At 40.5% G+C, this 26,283-nt stretch overlaps 2 protein-coding genes across 2 annotated transcripts; both read left to right on the top strand.

Moving 5' to 3' along the window:
* The first annotated feature begins 7,091 nt into the window (after nt 1-7,091).
* On the top strand, nt 7,092-16,480 carry chrnb4 (cholinergic receptor, nicotinic, beta 4 (neuronal)). Its single transcript, XM_054608351.1, has 6 exons — nt 7,092-7,413; nt 10,085-10,230; nt 12,076-12,120; nt 12,364-12,473; nt 13,134-14,181; nt 15,707-16,480. Exons 1-6 carry the CDS (start codon nt 7,365-7,367, stop codon nt 15,869-15,871), a joined length of 1,563 nt encoding a protein of 520 aa, XP_054464326.1. The 5' UTR covers nt 7,092-7,364; the 3' UTR covers nt 15,872-16,480.
* A 3,246-nt stretch (nt 16,481-19,726) lies between these two features.
* Nucleotides 19,727-26,283, top strand: chrna3 (cholinergic receptor, nicotinic, alpha 3). The gene is made up of 5 exons (XM_054609808.1): nt 19,727-19,858; nt 22,943-22,987; nt 24,417-24,526; nt 24,843-26,043; nt 26,155-26,283. The coding sequence occupies exons 1-5, from the start codon at nt 19,838-19,840 to the stop codon at nt 26,281-26,283; spliced, it is 1,506 nt and encodes a 501-aa protein (XP_054465783.1). The 5' UTR covers nt 19,727-19,837.

Genomic DNA, 26,283 nt, shown 5'->3' with positions numbered 1-26,283 from the left:
CTTTGATAGCCATTGATTGGATCTGCACAGCTCTGACCTTACTATGACTCCCAGGAGAGGAGTTCAGCTTCCAAGGTCCAATAACACCAGAGTGGCACTGTCAGTCCCACTCCATCATAATTATGTCCAGCCAGGACCAATGTCTCCAGTTCTTCCTGTGGAACACAAATGTGTTTCCAGGATTTTTTGTTATTCTGCAATAAAATCAATGTCTGGATTTTAATGACGAAACAAAATGCCAAAAAACTAAATGTTTACTTCCAATTTTTGTTATTATACTTTAAGACATTTTATTTAACTTGTTAGTGGAGTATTAAATATTTACTGTTCACAGATATTGGTAACAGGTTTTTATTTACAGTCATGAAATACCTCTACGATTTGGAGCAAAGGTTCTTGATACTTTTGTCAATTTTTTGCATAAGTCAAGAAAATCTATATTTTCAACCAGCTTTATCCATCAACATTTCACCCACATCTATCACTACACAGTAACTATTTGTTTGTTTCCCTGCATGTCTATGACTTGGGTTATTTAGCAGCATCTATACTGTATCTTCCTCCTAACCTCCTTTATTTTTCAGTGGCTGATTCGTTTGTCTGTATCTCTCCCAGCGTTGCTACCGACATCTAACCCTTTCTTGTGACCAGAGAAGCAGAATGAAAAGATTTACACAAAGACACAGTTTGCTGGCATTTCTTCGATCGGGCTCTTGTCTTGCAGCTCCTAGCACACCTTTCTAAGCACATTAAGACCTCGTCTAGGACAGAAATAATTGATTCTTGTCAGCTGTGATCGCGATGATGCATGTCAGTAAATAGTGCCTATGTCAAATACCTCACGGTGACAAATGAGATCAATTTTACAGCTCTGTTAACACAAAAGGACCTTTGAGGTGATTTATCATTTAAATTACGCAAAAAGCAGTAAAAACCCTGCAGTCAGACAAAATTACCGTTCCGTATACACGGACCTATGCATGTGCACTACACAAACTCAAGTATGTGGACACACTCTTTAACACATACACTGATTTTCGTGTCTACATTGATATCTACGGCCCTGTTTCTGTTTCTTCTTTGTTGTTTCTTCTTTCTCTTTTTTAATTGCAGCTTTGTAAACAGAGCACTATTTAAAAAGCTGCAATTTCTTTCAATTAAACACCAGCAGAGTATGAGAGCTCTTTAAATCAGATTCTGGTCTGTCAGCCTCTCAGTTTTTAATCTGGGACGTACAATTTGGTAAATCAGGCTTTCAACATTCAAACCACTTCAGTGAAGGCTTTGAAGGCTAAAATGACCAGATAATGCCCTTGACTGTTGACATAAGGAGAAGGCCACCTCTAGATCAGACTTCTGTTTCTGTGGGGAGGAGAGGAGATCAGGGATTGCCCAGACTAATGAAGCCCTTCAGGATTTGTGGTGTTGTGTCTCAAGACAGGTGAGGTTTAATGCCCAATACTGAGCTGAAAAAATGGTTCTGCTCTATCTGCAGGTGTCAAAGAAGACCATTTATCTTCCTCACTCTTGCTGTATGACATATTGGACACAACACTCGGTAGCGGTCTCACTATCCTGTCTATCACTGAGAGGCTGAATACATTAATAAACAAGCTAATCTGTCTTCTCCAGAGACTATTCATTACTGACCGCCGTGTGACGCTACAGATATGAGCTGTTGAGATAAAACCTCCCTCTGCCTTATTAATATTTTTCGGCGTTCTTTTGCTGTCTCGTCCAATTTCTGTTACTTCTACTTTTTGGAGGAAATAAAAACAAGCCATAAGGCATGTGGAAAAATGCTCCTCAATAACACTGTCAATCCCCCATAAATATTACTTATTTAGTGTGTTTTAAGCGTATACAAGTTTCATTCCAGGTTCTTTTAGAAGTCCCACCAAACTGCCTCTATAAAACTGCCTATGAAAATGGTTTGCATTCAGGAATATGAATCAATGAACAATAAGTAATTATTTTTGTGGTCAGTGAATGATGCCTTTCTGCAGTGGATGGTGAGTTTGTGGGTGGTGTTTCAGTAGTTCAGGCCAAGTGGAAGTGTGTAACATTGGATGCCTGCCAGTGGCTACTGTTGAGCAGTTCCAGTGACAGGCCTCAAACAATCAATGGTCTTCCACATCATATCAGCACAGAAGATATTTGTTAAATTAAATCTTTGTTTAGCAGTTTTTGCTTATTTCGGACCAGCTGTGGAAGACATATTTATATACTTTACTCACAAGTAAACAAGCTTTACCAGATTGTAAAAGTAAAGTATTAGTATCAAAAACGTATTTAATGTATGAAAGTATAAACGGCCACTACAAGTATACTACTATTATACTGATGTTTAACTGGTATTCTGCTCCTGTAGCTTGTCGAGCTAGCTAATGATAATTACTCTCGGAGATCATCACATTTGTTTTATGTATTTAAATCCAAAGTTAATTCAAATTTTACCTTTCAAAAATATAGTGGGGTGTAAAAGACAATATTTCCCTGTAAAATGTGGTGGAGTAGTTTTTCCTCAAAATTGCTCTTATGCCGTAAGAACAGTTTGGCTGGTCTTCTGAATTTTGCTGCATACATGCATACACACATGCACATCCCTTTCTCAACCCAACAACCCATCTCATTGAATGAACCAATGAGATGAGTTGTTTCCCTGCAGGCAATGGGTGGTGGGCAATCAATATCTTCACGTGAGGCTGTGACTCTCTGGCTACAGGAGCCAAGCACTCCAGGTAATGAACTGCCTGCTTGATATATATACCTCGCAGGGTGGGATTACAGTGGTGCAACATGGTACTGCAACAACAGCATTTCTTTGATTAGCCATTTCTCTTCTATCAAGTTCCCTGGCACACTGGGAAATCTCTCTCATGCACAGACACTAACTGTATGTCCACATGTCAAACTGTTATGTGGTTCCTGCAAGATGCTCGTTTTTTTCCACCCCACATACTGCAGAGACAAACAGAAGTCAAACAAGCACTACACACAAACTTACCTAATAAAGAGCCAATGCCAAACTGTGAGTATAGTGGCTATCTTTCCATGATGATTTGTAAGCCCAGTCTGATGTGACACCACACCGGGCTACTGGTAGTGACACTCTGAAACTGTTTTTTTTTTTCAAACTCTATTCAAGATTCCTGAAATTTAAAGAAGCAAGAGGTTTTCAGTCTGCCAGATATTTTCGGATCCTCAATCATTTTCGGAGCGGTTTCCTGTTTTTATTGCATCCACCGAGAATCCAGACAGACTTCCTGCTAGGGTGAACTTGATTACCATGATTTAGAGACGTGAGCAAAAGGCTGTATAAGCTGATAACACTACACATCAAGGAACAAAATAACAGGGCCTCAGCTGACATGTGAGCACACCAGCCCAGACTTCTAGACAACATAACCTTCAGATGATATATGCTGTGACCCTTGAACTTTTATTGTCTGCTTGTCATATTACTGAACATAAACTATATAGCTAAATGTATTCTGTTTTGCTTATTTTAAGTGGTTCTGGTGAAGAGTGTCAGAATTTTTTTTCCAACAAGGGACTTATTTATTTTCTTTGCCATAATAATGATAGACATTTCTTTCACTAATTTTGTAACTATATACAGGGAGAGCCACCAATAAAGTAAGTTAATACTACTCATTTAATATATCAATATATCAATTTAGATTATCAGCTCTAGTATGTTGTCCTTTACACATTTGCTATTTTATTTGTCATGGTTCTATCCTTACAGCTGCAATGACACCATTTTAAGATATTTCAAAACACTCTTCTTGGAATAATGATTTGTTCCTGATAGGGTTTTTCCACAAAAAAGTTAAATTTCCAATAACAAATGCTTTTAAAATTATACCTGCTTCTTCACCCTCAACCCAGAATATATGAATATGCAAATCGTTAACGGACATAAGGTGTCTCCTATAGTCCATTCTCAGTGGATGTGTTGATGCTACCAAACCAGTAGTGATGTCACAGAATCATCTTGTACATTCAGTCAGTTTATAAATGTGAAAACTCCACAGACAACATTCTTCGTGAGTTCAAACATCCAAATGATGTATCAAAAAGAAAAACACATATTTGAGTTGAGGAGGAAATTTAATGTTCCACTCTATGTACCTCGCATAATTTGTATACTTTCCTAAGACTCAACATGCTGTGCGGCTGTACTTGTCAGGAGTTTCTTTGGTGTTTTCGCTGGGCTGGACTCCCTGTGTTGTGTCTCAGCCACCTGCTTACCTCCCCAGGTCATGTGCCCTCCTCTCACTCCCTGGATCTGCCATCCTTAAGCCATCTACCACATGCCCTCAGTCCTGCTCTCCTGACTCCCCCTCCCAACTTCACACCTGTTTCCATTTCCCTCATCAGCTCTGCCTGGCTTTCCCTGCCCGCCTCCTCACCTGCATCTTATTCACTCATCAGCTACACCCCACATTTACCTATTAATCTCTCTTTGGTTATTGTCAGATCATCATTATTGCTATGCAGTTTTTTGTTAACTGCACCTCACCAACTGCCTTTTGGACTCTTGATCACTGTAAACTTTTGGAAATAAATCACTGAATTAATCCTGCTGCTTCCTCTTCTGTCTGCATTTGGGTCCAGTCCCTGTTCCCCTGCACTGCCCATCGTGACAGTACACAAGCACAGCAGTTCTTTGCTTTGAGCTAAATGCTTACATCAGCATGCTAACATGCAAACAAAAAGGTTGGCATGTTTTCCAGCTTTGTTTGTTTGCTGTTTACTGTGTGAGTTTAGCATGTTAGCATGCTAACATTGCTAGTTAGCAATAAACGCAATGTGCTGCTGAAAGTTGTGGTGATGTCATTAGTTCCAGAGGTATTTGGTCGTAAACCAGAATTTACAAAACAATTTACAAAAGTACAAATCTCTAAATTTATTACAATTCATCCTCAGGGGGACATGAATGTCAAATTACATGGTAATCCATTCAATGGGATATTTCAGTGTGGACCAAATGGTTAGACTAACCAACCAACGAACAGACTCACATTGCCATTCATTGAGCAACATCACTAGCGTGGTTGAGAAAAAAAAAATGTGCCTAGAAAATGCCATTAATATTTTTGTTCAAAAGCTTGTAAATTGCTAAAGTCGTATATTGTGTGGCAGCAAAGCTTTTCTTTTTTGACTTGGCTTTAGTTGGTGGCACTTAAACCTTAAAAAGATTGCATCTTCCAGATGAAATGGGAAAGCTTGAACATCATGATTCAGAAGGGCCAGAGAGAATTTTTCCCCAGAGCCTCGTTACGAGGTTTAATAAAAGTGAGACACCAACATTTCACTTATAGTTTTTGTGCCTTCTCACTATTAAATGTAATGTGTCTGAATATATAAAATGATTTAGAAGATGTTATCAGGGAGGAGAAAAGCTAAGGATTGGGCAATTCTATCATTAAAGGCTGTTTACTTCACACTTGTCATAAAACTAATTGCAAAAGGTAGATTTTTGCAGTTAGTACCAAAGACCTTAGAGTATTTATTGAAGCATCACTTATTGCTCTCTAAGCAGAAATTATATTGTACATATTGAGTGTTTCAAAGAATGTGTCCCTGTAAATTTTCATCATTGTGTAATTTGATGAAGTAGGTGGCCATTACGAAATGAGCTGGCCCATGGTTCATTTTTGTTTCACCTCTAATGACTTCACTGCCGTTCATTGTATATTCAAAGTATACTGTCAAGTTGCTTGTAGGATCAACGTTCCATTGAAAAAAAAAAAATTTGAGCCTCAGATCAGACTTTGCTATTCATTGATTTATCTTGTTGAATATACTCGCAGACACTTGAAACTTGCTTGAGCCATTTATTCTATCAGAGTGAAAGTCATGTCTGCTTTTATTTCTGTCAAAGTCATGCCCTCGCAATTCATTGGTATACAGAGATTAATGAAAGTAAGGTAGAAAGAAAACATTTAGGAATCTAAAACATTATCTTATACTTAGTACGGTAAAATGTATACAATTTGTAGTAAATAGACCAAAGAAAGCCAAAAACATTACTTTAGTCTACACTGTAGATCCAATTGGTTCTGTTTGCATCTAGATTTAAAATACAATGTTGCATTGAATGTGCATATTAGGAAAAAAAACATGTGTTTTCTGTATAAACAATATACCACGTAAGATACATAAGATCTTTCAAGCAATTGGTCGAGCTTTGCAGTCCGTTGCCCTGTCCCCTTCGACCTGACAAAACATGTGAGGGTGAAAACCTAATCAGCCCCCATTGATCTTCTCTCAATAATCCAGAATAGAAGTCTTTGGAGTTTGAATTTACAACTCCAGGCGAGTCCTTGGGGTCGCTCCTCATGTCGGATACAGTTCTTTTACTGGCCATTATAATGAGTCTTTAAACTGCGTGGCCACTGTAAATCTGCCACGCTAAGATTGCACTGCTCCTGGTCTGACTGGCCCTCACCTCACTAAATCTCACATCCAGGAGCAGAGAATAATTTATTGTCCTCTCCTGACCACATTCGCCAAAGCAATGTGAAGTCAGCAAATGATGGCAAGTCCCCAGGATCGTCAACTAATGTTCGCTGATGGGAAGAGAATTAGGCCCAAATGGGTTCTCAGATGTCTGGGTTGTCTCATTGAGGATGATGTTTGACCAAAGTTATGGGGAAAGGAGCCTCATGCTGACATGTGACTACATGTTGGGTTCGAGACAATTACATGGAATAGTATAAAACGTCAACTTTAAGTCTGTAGAAAATCCTCAAGTAGAGTCTTCCATAATCATTTCTTGGAGGGTATGCAGGTCTATATGTTTTAATGATGGGTCTTTTCTGTAGTGTAGGAAGATGCTGCTTATAATCAGTTATATGGGTGTGAGGGCAACAAAGGTTGAAGTGCACACTGACTGAATAGTATACTTCTCTAGTGTTCAGGCGCAAAATCCATAACCTCCCCCCCCTCTTCCCTTTCAATGATCAAAATACAGCTCAGTGAACATGCCACCTAAAACAGCTGCTGGTGTAATCGTCTAGCCGATCACAGACCAGGGACTAGACCTGCAGGGCTTGCTGGGGACGGAGAGATGCAGCGCTCCAGGACGAGGCTGCTGCGTAAAGACCCTACAGGAGAGTCGCTGAATTTTATGAGGGCGGATTGCTTTTAAAGAAATACCCCATCAGACGAAACAACAGATATCGCTATTTGGCAAATTATTATTATTTTTTATTTTTTTCAGTCATCAGCACTGTGCTGTTTAAGTGTCCCAAAACCTCAGAGTCCGGCATGTCCGAGGGGAAGAGCGCTAAACACCACAGCTTTGAGGCATCAACACCGACAACTACCGCGGATCAGATGGTGCCGAAAAAATGACTCGGATTCTCTCCATCCTCGCTTACTTCCTCTCTTTGGTTCACTGTAAGTTTGAATTTCTTTACGTTTTGTGACCTAACCTACTTATTAAGGCTGTTGTGATAATTTGCTGTTGCATGTGTGTTGGCTCCAGATTTGGGAGGATGGTTAAAAGTGCTTTTGTTTTGAAGTTTTGAGTGAAGTGGCTTTGTGTTGCATAGCAAAGATGTAGATACCTCAAATGTATTTCTTTATGTATTAATCATTACAAATAAATAAACCTAGAATTTAATTGAAGTTCTAAAAACATACATGAATAAAAAGCAAAAATAACAGTATGATACTATCTATTTTACTCAAACACAGTGTCTCATTGAGAGTCATTTCATAAATCAGACCTGGCCTGCTGTTAAATATGGCCTGTATTCACCAAATTGCAATAAGCATTCATCAAAGAGTTTGAGATGTTTAGAGTAAAGTCACAACTAATTTTGTCACTACAACATATTTACAACCTGTTAGAAACAGCCCACCTGAACCTTTACAAGTATCAGTTTCAGCAACCTCACATCCTTTTCTTGACTACTTCAAAATCACTTTTTCACGTCACCAAAGTGTGTTCACTTGGGAAGACCAGCACCTCATAATGTGACTCTCTCTGTGTAAGTATTGTGTCAGTCAGTGATGACATTTAAGAGATGAATCCTCGTGTGTGTCACAGAGACAAAGCTTTCTACGTCTACTATTTATCCCTACATATAAAAGGGAGGAGAAAAAAGACGGAGAAAGATTTGCCCATTTTATTAATACAGATTCTTATTTTACTAAGCCGTGAAATCAAAAGGAGTCAGCCAGAAAATTAACCTGTTTTTTTTTTCAACCTTTGCCCCATGTTTTGGTCCATTCACACACTTCATTATGCTCTCCGGTCTCTTAACTGTATTACATTTTTGTAGATTTTTTTTTTCCCAGTGTGCTGTGCAGAGTGACCTTATCAACTCTGCAACGGCTGACTCTGCCATTGTTTTAACACGCCTGATCTCACTCTCCATCAACGTAATGTCAACACATCACTGTTCATATTACACAATAAACCTACACACACACACACACACACACACACACACACACACACACACACACACACACACACACACACACACACACACACCAGCGGCAGTTCACAGCAGATAATCACAAGTTTGGGTAGTTTGCCAGTGGCCCTTATCTCTGGGGAAGGCAGAGCTTGTTTGACTCAGGTCTCTCAGGGCTTTGACAACACACCATCTGTTAAAAAGAGTGCTGTGGAAGTCTGACTGTGTTGGATGGGACTGCAGCCAAGGCACAGTCATGGCAGCATGCACTGACCCGTGGGGCCTGACTGTCGGCATGCCACGCCCTGCAAAGCTCCAGGAGTCTGTGGGCCGATAATGGCACACACAGTTTGAAACTGAGCTAGAAGAGAAGCATTAGAGTTGGAAGTCTAACATTATTCTCATTAGCGATTCTTTTTCTACAGGCCCATCAGTAAGAGTCCAGTGTGCCTCATGTGTGTTTGAGTGTTTCCCAAGAATAAGTCAACTCAGCTACTCCAGACCACAGGGCCATTAATAACTTGCTGGATGTAAAGAAAATGGAGGAGGTTGTGCTAAATGTATTCACTCTGCTCCAAATGAGAAGCACGGATCATCAGTTTCAATCAGGCTTGTCTTCAGCCCCGACATGGGCTTAATTTATCAGGAATGGAGGGAAGTAGGTTAAGTTGAGGTGCTGGTATTCATGGCTTATTCTCACTTGAATGATACATACCGTGATTTGGCTTAAGGCAAAAGCAGAATTATTAACATGCTTTCAATATAAACTGCACAACAAAGCCATCCCTGTATTTCTTAATTGCCAGATGTTGTTTACCTTCAGACTATATGTGCAGTTTGTATGAAGGAGTCTGACACAGATAGAGGAGGAACAGTATTTGGCTTAACAGATTTATTCACTTTGTTTTCATAGTGTTTGAGTGTTTTAGCACAGACGCAGGTAGAGAGGATATGCCTGTCTGCATGTAGACCATTATTACTAGAAATCACTCAGTTATTGGATCTGTATCATGCAGGGATGATGTACTTTTCGGGGAAGTCAGCATTGCAGGTTCCCCCGACAAAAAGCGAATGGGATTTTTCCTATTTTTTCCAGCAGCCACCTTTTTAACGTAAAAGCTTACAAATTCACAAGAGGGGTATTTACTGATATATTTTATATTGTAGAACCAAACCTTAAAATGTTTTGAAGCTTGTGTTAACCACAGGCATTTAACCAATAACCCATTTAAAAAACGTATTGACTTTGAGACGAGGGAACTGACGATGCAGATTCCTTTCTGGATTTTAGAACTACTTCCTGATTGTTTCCAGACAACTCCATCCTCAAATATAAAAAAAATATATATTAAATCTGACAGCTGAATGTAGTGGCTTTGGACAACAACCTCAGCAATTCAATTATGCAAATAAATGGAGCCGATCTGTAATCGTGCTGGTCCTATGGCTTGAAAATCAAGAAGGAATATACCAGAATATAGTCCCTTATGAAAACAAGTAGCATGGACTCTAAATTGTCTGAGCATATAGCCTCACTCCATGGAACACTTATGTACTAAAGGTTTTGTCTTGATACTGGTATTTTGAATGTGTATACAATACCTGTGCATAAATATAATCATTGAACATAATTGTGTCACCAGGTAGCAGCTGTGCCGACTCAGAGGAGCGTCTCATGAACTGGCTGCTGGGAAAGGATCGATACAACCCACTCATCCGCCCGGCTGTCAACAGGACAGAGAGAGTCCCAGTGAAGCTGCAGGTGTCTCTGGCTCAGCTCATCAGTGTGGTAAGGCCCCAAATACTTCTGCCCACCATGAAGATGTGTGTGTGTGTGTGTGTGTGTGTGTGTGTGTGTGTGTGTGTGTGTGTGTGTGTGTGTGTGTGTGTGTGTGTGTGTGTGTGTGTGTGTGTGTGTGTGTGTGTGTGTGTGTGTGTTTGTTTATGTGGGAGAGAATATGTGCTGGGGAGACAAAGGGGTAGGCAGGAAAAGAAAGACAGAGTGAGAGAAAGAGGATGATGGAAAAGACAGAGCAAGAGCCACAAAGCTTTGAGAAAGCAGTTAGTTATCAACCAGCCTGCGCAGCGAGGCCATAGCTCTAAACGGATGGATGAAGTAGAGGATAGATGTGGTCAGCTGTGATCTCTGCCTCTGTCATGTCCAGATTGAAACTTCAGCACATTGGATTAAAAGGGGCCATAAAGCTGTTTTAGCCACAGAGATAGAGGTTCTCCCGTGATTTACAGTGGAGGCTCCTCCCGGCTGCAGACCGAGGCAGCAAGGCTTATTCACAGCCTCAGTTGATGAGCTTGCATTGTACCCTTGGAATAATTGGCATTTGGGCACTTTATTGGATGCGTATCTCATGGGAGAGTGATGACAATGCCATCAACAAACATGTTAACAAGCGATCAGAGAAGATGGGAGGATTTAAATGCAGTTATTTTTCACCTCACTTCAGACTAGACGCCAGAGTAAAGATGACAGTAAGCAGGAAGCTTCATCTGAAGTTAATTAGTGTTAGAAAAAACTCTGTCCTCATATTTCGATAATGCTTTGCAATGAAAGTTGCAGGAGCCGAAAGTGTGCTGAGATGCTGACACTGTCCGGTCGAGATAGTAATTCCTCTTTTGTAAAAAACCTTGTTGTGCACTTGTTACACCAGCAGAAACGATATACTGTCTTCTCTCTTTTCTCAGCATCTTAAATTAGTTTCTTTTAATGAAACCAGATGTTTCATCTGCATTATGTTGGCCGATATATAGTTGATTGAAACTACACAAGCGTTTGTTTTTTACAAAATATTTAGTAACCTTTCTTCAGCACCAACTGTCAAATTCCAAAATGTTCTTTTGAATGCACTTTAAACTGGATGTTTTTTACACTACAGATTATATTATATAGGAGCGTATATTGTTGTAATCATTTTCAACTGTGTATCTAATTTACCATTTATCAATTTATTTTAGCTAACTTTACCAGACATTTATCAGTTACTTCTTTCTAACTACAGTATTTAGACTTTGCTTACTTGTTTTCATGCACTCTCAGTGTAACAACTAACTACTACTGGTAGGTGTTGTGCAGGCAGCCTATTGTAGCTGGCTACCCAGAGGCAGATATTAGAAATCCAAGCTGAAATAGGCTGTAGCACTTACTTCCAACTATGTCACTGTCATGTCATGCAGGAAGAACAGACAGTATATAAGAAGTAAACGTAGTCACTATGATGTCACCCATTGGTTTGTGAAATGCTGTTTTGAAGCCTCGAGTTTGTCTTATCGTCCGTCGACATCTTGGTTTTTGGCCGTCGCTATCTTGGCTTTTTGCAACCAGAAGTGATGTGAGAGGATGGAGCTTAGTACAATTGAACATTGAATAAGGCATTTTTAGGGAACCTCCGCCTGATGAGAACTCAGCTGTCAATATAGGATTCACAGAGGAATATATTGCTTAAATGGACTACATTTACCATCAACACTTGCACATACGCATAAAAGGTGGTCATTTGTTCCTATAATATAGTGTTCAGGGTCAGTTAATATGCAGTTATATTTCTATACACAATTTCAATTGTATTTGTGCATCAAAACTGCTATGAAAATAATTTCCACCTCTTTTGTACATTTTCAGCATGAAAGAGAACAGATCATGACCACAAACGTCTGGCTCACTCAGGTAAGTGTGCTGAAGCTCACCTGTATTCTTAATCAGCCTAGTGTATGTCTTGTTATTTGTCCTTCCCTCTGAACTTGAATTAAACCATATCCATTCTTCTTCTCCCAGTGTGGAACAAAGTGCTTCTGTAATTGTGCTGCAGACATATTTAACTGATAATGAAGCATGTCATTTGAAATGAGCTAGTCTTGACAAGTGTGTTTGGAAGTCTGATTCGACAGCCAGATCTCTCCGTCTCTGCAGCACTGGGTGGATTACAGGTTATCATGGGACCCTGCAAAGTACGAAGGTATCGACAAGCTGCGCATTCCCTCCAGACACATCTGGCTCCCAGATATTGTCCTGTACAACAAGTAAGCATCGCTGGATTGTTTTAACATTCTTATGTTCAATGTATTAAAAAAGAAGATATTTTCATAGAATAATCTGTTAATGTTTTCTTCATGAGATCAAATCTATGTGTCACAGTTTCAAAGTTCAAAGAGTACCCAGAAACTAGTTCCAAAAACAAAATTGACTGGCAACAAAAACTGGGGGAGCATGCTGAGGCAGCACAAAGGAAATAAAGAAAAAGTTCCATGTACTAAACTGAAGACAAACTCCAATGAGGAACAATTATAGACAACTTCACAACTGAAAGAGGGAAAGCCCAAAGACTAAATACACACTGGACTAATCAACTAATAAAACACAGGTGGGATAGAAAAACGGGTGGGAAGCAGACAAAGGCAGGAAGTTAAAGAAGACATTACACATGAACAGTGTGACTATCAAAATAAAACAGGAAACAAACTACAACCAAATCCCAGGTCCACGATACTGTGTTATTGGATGTGAATGGAAAACTTTCTCTGATAGCTAGACTTTTGATATTAAGATGGTTTCTGTTCACCATCAATATCTTTCCCATTATTCTCTGAAACCTCTGCAGTGTTTATATATGTTCCCCTGTTGATAACACAAGCCTCAGAGATACTCCAAAGTTCTCTCTCTCTCTCTTCCTCTTCTCATAGTGCTGATGGCACCTATGAGGTAACAGTCTTCACCAATGCCATTGTCCTTTTCAATGGCACCATCAACTGGCTTCCTCCTGCCATATACAAAAGCGCCTGTAAGATCGAGGTCAAGCATTTTCCCTTCGACCTGCAGAACTGCACCCTCAAGTTCCGCTCTTGGACGTACGACCACACGGAGATCGACCTGATCCTGAAGTCCGAGATGGCAAGTATGGATGATTTCACTCCCAGTGGGGAGTGGGATATCCTGGCGCTGCCAGGCAGACGAACCGTCAACCCCCTGGATCCCACCTATGTGGACCTCACATACGACTTCATCATCAAAAGAAAGCCCCTTTTCTACACCATAAACCTCATCATTCCCTGTGTTTTGATCACCTCTCTGGCCATTCTGGTCTTCTACTTACCTTCGGACTGCGGGGAGAAGATGACCCTCTGCATCTCCGTGCTCTTGGCTCTCACTGTGTTCTTGCTTTTGATCTCAAAGATTGTTCCTCCCACCTCACTGGATGTGCCCCTGATCGGCAAGTACCTGATGTTCACCATGGTGCTCGTGACTTTCTCCATCATCACCAGCGTGTGCGTGCTCAACGTCCACCACCGCTCTCCGAGCACCCACACCATGCCTTCCTGGGTCAAGCTGATATTTCTTGTCAAACTGCCTGCCTTACTCTTCATGCGACGCCCTCAGAATAACTCTGGACGCCAGAGACTTCGCCGACAGCGGTGTTTAAGGGGGAGGAGAGCCCTTTTGGGTTACCCAGTCGAATCCACAACAGGTTTCACCTTGTCGTCTGCTGGCCTGCTGTCTACCAATTCTGCCTTCTCCACCCCAGGACACAAAAATGTAGCTCCTCCGCTGGGCTACAGCCATTCCAACAGGAAGGGGGACTTGCGCTCCCCTGATTACATTTCCAGTGGTTTCACCTCTGCCCAGGATCACCAGCAGAGAAGCAACTCAGATTGGGCAGCTGATGTCCAGGAGGCGGTCAACGGGGTGCGCTTCGTGGCCGAGCACTTGATGGGAGACGATGATGATCAGAGTGTATGTATCCACATTTTAACCAAAAGTTTCGTGACATTTATACAGTGCTATAGCCAAATTTCTGTCAAATTTGTTGTGCCACGAAATTATTTCACAACTGATATTTAAGAATTCAAGAAGGATGGATGTTTAGTCTAAGGAATAATACATTTGTAATTTGAAGGTAAAAAATGTATAGATTTTTAGGCTTTTAGATTTATGTTTCTATCTTAAATGTATCACTCAACAAAAACATGTATATTGGAACAGATCTTTGCTATTCCACTCATGAAATAACAAGCATATTGTATATTGAATGAATACTGTAAATGCATACACATACACTCTTATTTGTTCGACACTGAACTTGAGTAAACCACTCAGTTATGTGATTTTCTTTTCGAAGAGTTAGAAAAAAGTGAGGTTGTCAGACCTCTGTAGCCTGATTCTCATCTTAAGAAGCTAGGAGATACGTTAGCTGCTATAGTAAACAACTGAATCTCCAACCAAACTCAGTTTGCATTGTGGGCCATGTCGGCATCAGGATTTGAGCCAGTAAGAAAATTGATGAGATAATAAAGACAAAACTGTCCATAACGAGTCCGACAATGGTATAAAAGTGCAGTGCTACTTCAGTACAGTGTTGTATTCTTTACATTTCTGTTTGTGTATGCATTAAACAAATGAATGACAAGTTCATTTGTAAGTGACTAGTCAGGTATTTGCAAAATGTCAACAATGTCAGTGGCATTCTCTTTCATCCTGATCCAAATAAACTGGATCAAAGGTGTTTGCAATGGAGTGATAACATTTACTGTACATTCTCTGACCACCGAGATGCACTAAGGACTACCACTAACCTAAGGTAGTGACTGTGTCCGAGAAAATTAAAGGAAGACTTTGGTAATCAATCTCTTTCTCTGATAAATCAATAAAATAAGGAGGGAACCAGGAATGAGAAATGACTTTTTTCAAAAACTACCAAGGTCGGCACTGAAAATGGGGTGAAAGGGTCAATAGCAATTTCAGTGTAGGTCTCAGCAAGATTGAAACATCTGTAGTATAACTCAAACATGTCAGCAGTCAGTACCATAAAAATATGGTTACTTTTTAAGCTATATTAGTGGTATGAAAGGAGGGAACACATATGACAGTATATTGATATTAATATGAAGTATATTACAGAACACTTTATGTTCAAATTCAACCAAATTCAATTGCTAGCAAACACTACAGACTACAAGACATTTTGATTTGATGTTTGTAAAATGTTTAAACAGGGTAGACTGTTTGGATGCGAGGATTCAGAAAGGGAATCACTCTCACACTTTATTCACTCATTCATTCACTCAGTTACACTCTCTGCCCCCAAGTGGCTGCACAGAGGCATGGCAGCATCAACAGATGACACACTGGTGCAGGATTATTCGCTCATCTCACTGCTCTGCAATACTACTGATGTATTTTAATAAATGCCTGTGTGAAGTTTGTTGTGGCAAAAACATGAGCACTGAGTAAGTTTAATTTCATATCTGTTTGTTTGCAGGTGATAGAGGACTGGAAGTATGTGGCCATGGTGGTGGATCGGCTGTTCCTGTGGATCTTTGTGATAGTATGTGTGGTGGGTACGCTGGGTTTATTTCTCCAGCCTGTCTTCCAGACTCAGATTGTTCCCAACCAGCAGCCCAGCTCAGAAACTCCTCGCATATGATGAGTTTCAAAGAAAAGTTTTATTTTTTTTGCAATCGAGGGGTCCATCTGCGGGCCTGCAGTAGTTGCAAGGTTTTCTGGTGTTTGATTAAAGCCTGTAGTACCATATCGGTGAAGTCAAAAAGCAGTGACAGCATCATCTTATTTGCCAAACACCACCAATAAAGCATCTGAGAGGGTTAAAGCAGACAAAAAAGTACTTGCAACCTCATTGTGTTTATCAGTTGAACCAGACAGGATGGTTGTGCGAGTTAGGACGTAGATCAAATGTCTCTCAATAATCAAAACCACATGGTCCACAGCAATACTACGGCAACAAATATTTTGAGGAAATTGAATATCTGCAATGGACATAATGAGCCATCATTGCCCTGAGGTAACCTCCGTTCATGTCTACAAAAGACAGCTGCAGAACTGGACTGAACATAGCTTTCACTGCACTTGAGTACGCTGAACTGTTGCAGAAATATAATATGTCTGAGATATGAGGAAAAGCTGTCAGATGTTGTTTGACGCCTTATTTGTGTAAGTTCCATTACCGTGTCATTGAAATTTGATGTGTGATTAAAGAATGAATAATGTCCTCTCTCATTTTGATCAAATGTATGAAATCCCCAATAAAGTCTTCAAATTGTCAGGGTAAGTGCTTAGTTAATCTGTGTTGCCGGTGATAAAGTTCGCCCTCGGAGCCAATACGTTTCGCTGAAGAGGTGCCAATTGGAACATTTCATCATAAAGATAAGACGGCCTTTCACTTGAAATGTGAGAGTGTGTGACCTGGCAAAAAATAATGTTGATACAACAAAACTGTCGGAGATGGGGCTGATCTGGACTACAATGTATTGAGACGCTGTGATTTTTCAAAGAGGCCAGGGCCCTGCCAAATATCCTTCAGCCAGAAACTTCTCAAAGAATGTGTGCAATAGTTTGAACAAAGTGTACTTGTTTCAGACACTCATCTTATGGCCATTCATTTGTGTCTTTACACTAGAGTGGATCTCTGTAAATTGCTTATTTTTACAGACCAGCAAATGCAGTCACTCACTTATTCGAGCTTCACAAAACACACGAGCACATGCTGAACTGAACCCACACTCAACATTTACTGCTCAATAAACAGTGCTGAGTGGGCTCGTTAGAGATTCTGCAGACTGTTGGTTTCTTTTGTGAGACCTTCATTGAAATCAGGAGGCAACAATCTGCATCACTGTTAATGTTTTACCTTAATCGCTGTTTACAGTTTTCAAAATCATTCTCATTCACTTGTTAGCTTCCTGTCATTAGTGAAGAGAGACGCTAAGGTGCCACAAAATATGCTTCAGCGATACAGCATCTGTTTCAATCCAATCTAAGCCAGAGGAGTCGTCATTCAACACTCGATGGAAGGTCCAATAAATCACGTCAGCAGCCTTTTGTCGTCAGTCTCCAATAAGATATGCATGGAAGCACTGTCCTTGATAATTGCTCTGCCACATAAGCAAGCATTAATTAGTTTTCAACAAAGATCAATCATAATATAGTCCTCAAAAATGTGAAGGTTCAATCAAAATTACATGTTCCACTCCAAGTTTTTTTTTAATATACAGGATAGCCTTTGCGGCATAAATAAACCTGAGTTTAAATCTTCTGTAAACAACCCAAGTTTCATTTTGCCCTGTCCGGAGGAATGAAGGTCAATTTAATATTTATTACTACCTCTATGTGATGTAATATCCCCAATGGTGGTGATTTTCACTTGCCCAGCTCAAAGAAGTTGAGAGTACAGGGTATGACAGCAAACTCTGTTGCTGGAGGGGATTTCTTTATGTCTGAGGGCACTCCAGCAGGGTGGACGTTTGCTGAAAAGCACTTGGGCCTCCCCTTCATCCAGCTGAAGGACAGGACTGTCAAACCGCTGGGCCAGTCTGCTGACTAAAGGAAACAAAAGACTTATTTTTGAAAAAACAAAAACACACACACACACACACACACAGGATGTTGTCTGAAAACCAAAATCAATAAAGGATCAATCAGTCAATCAAGATGAATATTATTATGCTGAAGGCCACGTAGACCCCAACCCAGCACACAGAGTGGCTATTGATCTTGTTTGAGGAATTTTAGGCTATTTGGTGATGTAATATGGATTTCTATTGTGAGGGGAACTATGTGTGAATTCAACCTGGGTCCTGCTAAATAATATATTTTAATAGTTTGACACAATTAAAAAACTCAGCTGATCTGCTACATATAGACTGACTTTTTTCAACGGAGCCCCGCCCACTTCAGATCAGTGAGATTAAATGAAAATAAAAGCTATATCTTTATATGAAATAAAATAAATATTGAAATCTTTCATGTAAAATGAATACAATCTTTACTAACTTTGGCGGTAAATAATATTTTCATGTCATGTCAGACATTTTCTTATTTTTATTAGGGGCTTCAGGAAAGAGACTTTTTTGTCTCTTAAACCTCACACTCTAGGAAAACAAGTGCGTATTATAATTTTATATATCGGTTGTTGTTGTTTTTTTTCCAAATCCAAGATTTAAAGAGAAAACTGGACACATCATGTCCTGGGGAATTGAAGAAACAAGTCTAAATCAGTGAGAGGGCTTATTAGCAGCCGATGGAAGCCTGTTGTGATCTTTAGGGTGAAACAATGTGCACCCCTAACCAGTTCTGTCCTTGTTTCATCACATCAGGTCGCTATAGGTCAGTGGTTCTCAACCTTCAGTGATGTACCCTGTGAAATATTCTTTTCAGCCATGTACCCCCTAACCAGAGCAAAGCATTTTTGGTTGAAAAAAAGATGTAATACACAGCACTCTGCCATCAGTGTCTGATTTATTAAACTGTCAACACTGAAGATTGCATTGTTGCATTGAATTCAGTTCATGAACTTACAATTATATTTTATTGAATATTTATTAAATAACTATTTTTAAAGGATTTTTGAATGGATGCTAATTTTAAATATATTTTTAAAAAAAAATCTCACGTACCCCCTGGAGTGCCTTCACGTACCCCCAGGGGTCCACGTACCCCCATTTGAGAAGCACTGCTATAGGTTACCCTGTGTTTGGCAGAGCAGCGGGCCTCCTATCAGTGAGCGTGGACTCCGAGCGGCTCTGCCTCCCTGCCTCTGCTCTCTGGAGCTGCGGACGCGCCTCCACTCCTCCACTCTCTCCTCCACTCCTCCACTCTCTCCTCCACTCCTCCACTCTCTCCTCCTGTCTACGCCCAGCGCGCTGCTGCCGCTGACCCGGGATACTATTTCAATTTATTCATCTCACAAACAGGATGAAAGCCAATTTTTCCTTGGTTGTGCCCACATGTTCCTTCCTTCTGTTTCTTCTTCGACGTGAGTAATACGTTTATACTTTAACACACCATACTTGTTGCTTTACATAAATGTGTTTAGTAATATTGCCAAAAGTAATGATGGAGGCTACCTGTACAGATTAAGCGAATAAAAATAAGCATTTTTGAAATAACCTTATATGTGAAAAATGCTCAAATTCAAATCCTACATTTTTTTTTAATAATAAGTAAAATAAGTAAGTAATAAATTATGACTTTGGGCTGTTAATTTAGAGATGCATGTTTTTGTATTGGTGCAAATAATTATTCTTCACACTGAAGAAAACTTCTAAATAAATCAGGCCAACACATCATGATTGAAGGTAACACTCTGGGATTAAAACAAAATGCTTTATTAATTCTAATCAGTGTACTGAAAAGGTTAATATGAAGAACAGCTATCTATCTGTTAGTCATCTTGTAACCAAGCCATGGGCTTCTGTTTAACCAACTAAACCACATTGCAGTGACGGATCCATTTCTGACAATCTGCTCTTTTTCAGGAGCCTCCTGTTCAGATGCAGAGCACAAGCTCTTCTCTGTGATATTCTCCAGCTACAACCAGTACATACGACCAGTGGAAAATGTGACCGACCCCGTCATTGTGCAGTTCGAGGTGTCCATGTCACAGCTGGTCAAAGTGGTAAGAAGCCTGCACATGCTTTTTTTTTCACCGCTTCTGTGAAAAGTGCTGATGTCCACTGCACATGTTAGTTATGGGCTGCTACCTCACCACAGTCAGACATATATCACTCAGCTTTACTTTATTACATGTGAAGGGTAGGAGCATTAGAAGACAAATTGTGTATGTGTGTGTGTGTGTGTGTGTGTGTTGATTTTTGTACTTTTGGCAACAAAATTTTAGAGAAGGGCACAATTGAGATGCCATGAGACACCTGAAACACTCTGCCAGTGCGCAGTAGCCCCTGGGTTAGAATTCTGAGGAGGGAATTACTTGATGAAAAAAAAGGGACAGTGTGGCTGTTTGTCTGGCCAAGACAAGATGGAGAATGTCAGCTGTCTGAGTACCTCTCAGTTTAGGCAGTATCTATCACTCAATCACTGCCACTTCAGACGAGCAGCTCTGGATTTAACAGGAGTATCTCTGGATCTCGTTGACTGCAGACTCAGACAGGTCTAGAGCGGTTGTCAATGATTAAGGAAAGAGCCTTGCGTTGGAGTGGGAGGACAGCTTCATTACAAAATGAACAGCCTTGATATTGTTCCCCATCACATCAGTCTCCCTGCTTGTGAGGAATGACAAGAGGAGGTGCTCATCAGCAGACAAGGGAACTGCCTTTAAAATGACTGTAAATAAATAATCTAAAGAAAGGAGACTTGTCTAGCTCAGTTTGGCATAAATATTGAAAGTGTTTCCCAAAATGTTCAACTATATCTTTAAAATTTTCATTTTTTTTTTTTATCAGCCAATAGTAACCAAAACTATTAAAGTATGTCACTATGTATGCAGTAGTTGCCTGAACATAAGGTTTGTTCCCCGACAGTTTGAATGGATAACACTGTGTTTGACACATTGTGGAATCTAAATCAGTTTTCCTTTGCCTATGGCCCACAGGCAATCTTATTACTATTGTTTGTTTATCTCATGAGCTAGATAAGCATTTGAGACCTGTCGGGATCGAAATATGTCAAAGAGATAAAGTCATCTCCTTAACTCAGTTGATGTAGCAGGCTGCGGCGCTCCCCATGCTGATGGATGACTATAATTTCTTCACACCTGGTGCTCCAAACAAAGATACAATTGGTATTGGTCAGCCTACACCGATTACAACAGGGCTTAATGAGCTCATTTAGACCGAGGTGGTTCAGTCATCAACTCACAATCTGGGAACATTGAACATAGGCTCTGTGCTTGTGGGTTCAGGTGGCAGTGTGGCAACAGAGACTTTTCTTCTTAGAAACTGTTTAATTCAGCTTATTCAGTTTCTTGCAAGAGTTTGACAACAAGTTCGATACCACTCATATGTCTGTCTGTCCATAGATATAAAGCTGTAGCGAAGTGTCAGTTAGCTTATCTTAGCATAGCGTAAAGACTGGAAAAGTGTAAAACAAAACCCATTTTAACAAGCTAGCTGTCTTTGTGCTAAGCTAAGCTAACTGACCGCTAGCCGTAGCTCTATATCTAAAGCACGGACATGCGAGTGGCAGTCGTTCTTCTCATCCAACTCTCTGTAATGCGAACAAGTGTATTTCCCATAATTTTGCAAATATTATTTTAAAAGTATAGTAAGCATGTGAGACAGGCAAGTATACCGTGTACATACACAGTATGTGGCCGGGGCAGAAGCAAAGCATATTTTAACCACCTAAAAGACTCATCAAAAAAAAAATCAATATCCGTATAAGTGTATGCTATATTCAGAACATTTTCTCCACTTTATCTTGCCATCAAACACCGTTTTTAACAGGGAACTGAACTAAGGGTGAAACTCTCTTAAAAGCCCACTGCATTTCTTTGCCCCATTCAAGAACCGCCCTGCGTAGCTAGTTGAGGCAGAGATGTTTGAGAAGGTAATTGGCATTGACCTCAAGTATTTAGGGTCAGGATAGCCCGTTGGTCAGGGCATATGACATAAAAAAATCAGGATACCAGTACCTCTGCGAGCACGCCTGGCCAATCGTAGCACTTGAATGGCAGGCAGGGCGGGTCTTGCCAAGAAAAGCAGTGGGTTCCATTCACAAAAAACAGTATAGATAAGTTTCACTTTCAATTCAGTTCCCTGTCTCTTAATCTAAATAGATCATACACTTGATATGTGTTATTGATTTATTTTAGGTGAGCCTTCTTTTAGGTGTCTGAAATACATTTTTATGCCGCCCACGTCCAAAGCAGGATATTGTTTTGCTCCTGGGTTAGAGTTAGGATTAGGTACTGCTGTCTTTTTTCCAATCTCCGTCTACTGTAGGTAATAGACTAACTATGGAAAAGTACCTCGTATAAAAAACGTTACGAACTATCCGTTTAAGTCTTAGGTTTGATCATGACATCACACCATGTGGTTAGCCATGTTTGGAGCATATGTTCCTAAAATACAGTATCTTGTGAAATTGTCTTGCATTTCAACCAAAAAATCATGCAGCCAGAGAAAATATATGGAAGCTTTAGTTGAACATCATGGTGAAAAAACACACTGAATTCCAAATGTATCTTAATTTCCTTTGTGTCTCTGCACTCTGGAAATATACAGGACATGGGCCTTAGGTATCAGGGTGCTATAAAGTCACCAGTCTGCCAAAGATAATCCAGTTAAGATTGTCCCACAACCTGTACCCCTGTGTTAACCCGCCATATAGAACCTCTCCCAGATACTAAACGGTAACATTTAAAGTTAATGCTATGCTCTGGGTCATGAGATTGATTTATTTACAGTCCAAGTCACACACAAACACATACACACACACTTTGTCCCTCTGTTCCCTCTTTTATAATTGAGTTTTTGTAATGAACGTTTAGGCTGTGCTGGGACCGCTTGGCTCCAGCTGTCCTGTGGGTTATGCTTCAGGCGTGGAGGACCCAGGTGTGCCTCTCTTACTTCTCTTGTCCGTCATACACAGAGGACTGACCCCGCTAAAAGTACACAAACAATCCTCATCGGTGAATTGGACGATCGCCTGTTACAATGTTCTTCCTTTACTTTAATATGTTAGCATTAGTTGTTTTCACCTTGCTTAAATTTCTTCATTATCAATTCTGCTCTGTTTTCAGGATGAAGTCAATCAGATCATGGAGACAAATCTGTGGCTGAGACACGTAAGTTTATGGTGCATAGCTGTGCAAATGGTCCTTGAGCAAGGACATCAAGTATGGATCTAGCCTCCTGTCATACGTGATTCTTCTATGTTGGACTGACAGGTTGAATTATTCATGGAAGGAAGCTTTTGAAGCACATTGATCCTTCTAGTCCTATTTTTTTAAAGAAAAAAATAAATAACCAATTCAACTGGGATTTTATTGTCAATTTGTTAATGTTTTTTTATTATTTTCTTTTTAAATAATTTGTCACTGGTCTGGAATTCATATCATACTTGTCCATAATATCCCTTCTGACAGTGTGACAGTAACCTCTAAGAATCTGCAACACACTGAACCTGAACAATTAAGCTGGTTTAAACTGGATTGTATTTTAGAATAATTTACAACAACAACAAAAAAGCCATGCATGCTGTATCGCTTGATGGTTTTGTCATTTCCCACATAATGTCTCTGCTGCAATGATGCATGGTGCAGTTAACCAGATCAGAACCAAATGAGGTAGGGCAGGTCTCCAAGCCCCACTTTACGGTTGCTGAGCAAATACATATCTTCCATGTTCAAGCTAAAGGGTTGAGCTGTAATTTTTCTTTGGTGCTGATAGTTTAAGCACTGTTTTACTTATTTGGATGTCTGTTGTTTTGGAGTCTCTCTATGCACTGACCATCCAAATATTACAATACACTCTAGATACTTACTGTTTCTTTAAGTTAAGTGAAATCATTACAGCTCTCTGAGGTTGCTTTATTGCTGTTGCTTTATGAGTCTCACAAGCATCTTTGGCTGTCCTCAGGAGAGGGCAAAAACAGTAGCCAAAAGGTCAATAAAATCCGCTTTAAACTGTGGTTTATTATATCTCCTCTTACACTACATACTGTGTAAACTCAGTTTATTTGCCACAGTTGGAGATGACGACTTCTTAACATTTAACAAGACAATGTGTTTAAACTCAGTCAGAGAAGATTTGTATAGTAAAAGTTTATTATCAGAAGGAAAAAACCTTCTTAATCAGTTTTGTAGCTTTATAAGGCCGTTAACAAAATACACTTGCCTTACTTGTGCTTGCTGAAGTTCCATCCTGGCACTTGCTAGCGTTTGTTTTGAATGGACTTTATGCTCAAGGGGTTAGATTGCCATGATATTTTATACAGACATTGATGGTCCCTAGAGCACGCATCTTAATGATTTTGGTGATCCCCTGATATTTCCTCTAGCGCCACCACAAGGTAGATATTTGTGGTTTTGATTTCTAATAACTCGACAACTATTGGATCGTTTAGCATGAAATTTGAATTATCCTTGGTGATCCCTTAAGCTTTCATCATTGGGTCTAATGTTTTATTAAATTTTTATTTGTCCAATATTTGTCTGACTCAACTTGTTCTGACTTGTTGTTACTGTTTAATAATCATTCTGTTTTGTTTTTCAGATCTGGAATGACTACAAACTCAGATGGAATCCAAAGGATTTTGGAGGCGTGGAGTTTATCCGAGTACCATCAAACAAGATATGGAAGCCAGACATTGTGCTCTACAACAAGTGAGCATAACAACAAATTATAAAAACCTGGCTCAAAATCTCCATTGGTTGTTGAGTGCATTTATGATTTATGATTGCTGGACAATGACAAGCTATATCATTCACCATTCACCATTGCTCATTTTGCATGGGTAATTTTTGCTCAGGGTGCAATTTAATAAAAACGAGGCACATATTTTTATCGATATCTTCAGGAAACAATATTAATTTGTGTATAGATCCTTCAATTGGATTTTCATTGACTCATCTGTCTCCAACCTTCACTCTGTCTTCCTTTTATTTCATCACCCTTCCTTTATTCTCTGTCTCTCTACAGTGCAGTCGGAGATTTCCAGGTTGATGACAAAACGAAGGCCCTCCTACGTTACAATGGTGATGTGACCTGGATTCCTCCTGCCATATTCAAGAGCTCCTGCAAGATTGACGTCACTTACTTCCCCTTCGACTACCAAAACTGCACCATGAAGTTCGGCTCCTGGACGTACGACAAGGCCAAGATCGATCTGGTGCTTATTGGCACAACCATAAACCTCCAGGACTTCTGGGAGAGCGGCGCGTGGACGATCATCGACGCCCCTGGTTACAAACACGACATTAAGTACAACTGCTGCGAGGAAATCTACACGGATATTACTTACTCTTTGTACATTCGCCGTCTGCCACTTTTCTATACCATCAACATGATCATCCCCTGCCTCCTCATCTCCTTCCTCACCGTGCTCGTCTTCTACCTGCCATCTGATTGCGGAGAAAAAATCACTCTTTGTATCTCCGTCCTGCTGTCTTTAACTGTCTTCCTCCTTGTCATAACAGAGACCATCCCCTCCACCTCGCTAGTCATCCCCCTGATTGGCGAGTACCTCCTCTTCACCATGATCTTTGTCACCCTCTCTATTGTTATCACTGTTTTTGTGTTGAACGTCCACTACCGCACACCAAAGACCCACACTATGCCCTGCTGGGTGCGTACTGTGTTCCTGGGGCTGCTGCCCAGGGTGATGTTCATGACCCGGCCAGAGAGGGACCCTGAGAAGGTGGCGGCGGCCGTCGATGTTCAGACGATGCATTCAAGGCCCTGTGTCATTCATTCGTCAGGTACCTTGAAGAAGAAGCACAAACCTCAGGCCCTGGCCTCTAGCGTGGTGTCCAGCCTGACAAACCGCCAACGTCTTTTCAACAACACAGAGCTCTCAAACCTCAATAACTTAAGTGGAAACCCGGCCAAAGGTGCGGGCTCAGCGCTCTTTTGCTGCGAAGGCCGCTGCAACTGCTGCTGGCACCAGAGATCCAGCAAACTGCCTGCAGACTCTGGGGGAGGGAGCGGGGGACTGGGCAGCCTCGGGGCGCTGACTTGTGGCAGTGCTGTTGGGGTCGGAGCGGAGAGTCAGTGCTCCAGCTCCGAGTCTGTGGAAGGAGGAATAATCTCCCTGTTGCCGATCTCCCCTGAGGTCCAGGAGGCTATTGAAAGTGTCAAATACATAGCAGAGAACATGAGATTACAGAACGAAGCAAAAGAGGTGAGTGCTAACAATCAGAAAACATTTTGAACAATTGTAAACCTTTATAGGAAATCTACTCTGACAATGTTACCACATCACTGAAAATATTTTATTGTGATCCTCTCACAGGTTCAGGATGACTGGAAGTACGTTGCCATGGTTATCGACAGGATCTTCCTTTGGGTTTTTGTCCTTGTGTGCATCCTGGGAACAGCTGGCCTCTTCCTCCAGCCTCTATTACTTTGGGATGACATTTGA

The sequence above is a fragment of the Anoplopoma fimbria genome, chromosome 2 (genome assembly GCF_027596085.1).
Source record: "Anoplopoma fimbria isolate UVic2021 breed Golden Eagle Sablefish chromosome 2, Afim_UVic_2022, whole genome shotgun sequence".
In the NCBI taxonomy this organism is placed as follows: Eukaryota; Metazoa; Chordata; class Actinopteri; order Perciformes; family Anoplopomatidae; genus Anoplopoma; species Anoplopoma fimbria.
The sequence above is the reverse complement of the archived record's forward strand: the minus strand, read 5'-3'. Positions and strand labels throughout refer to the sequence as shown.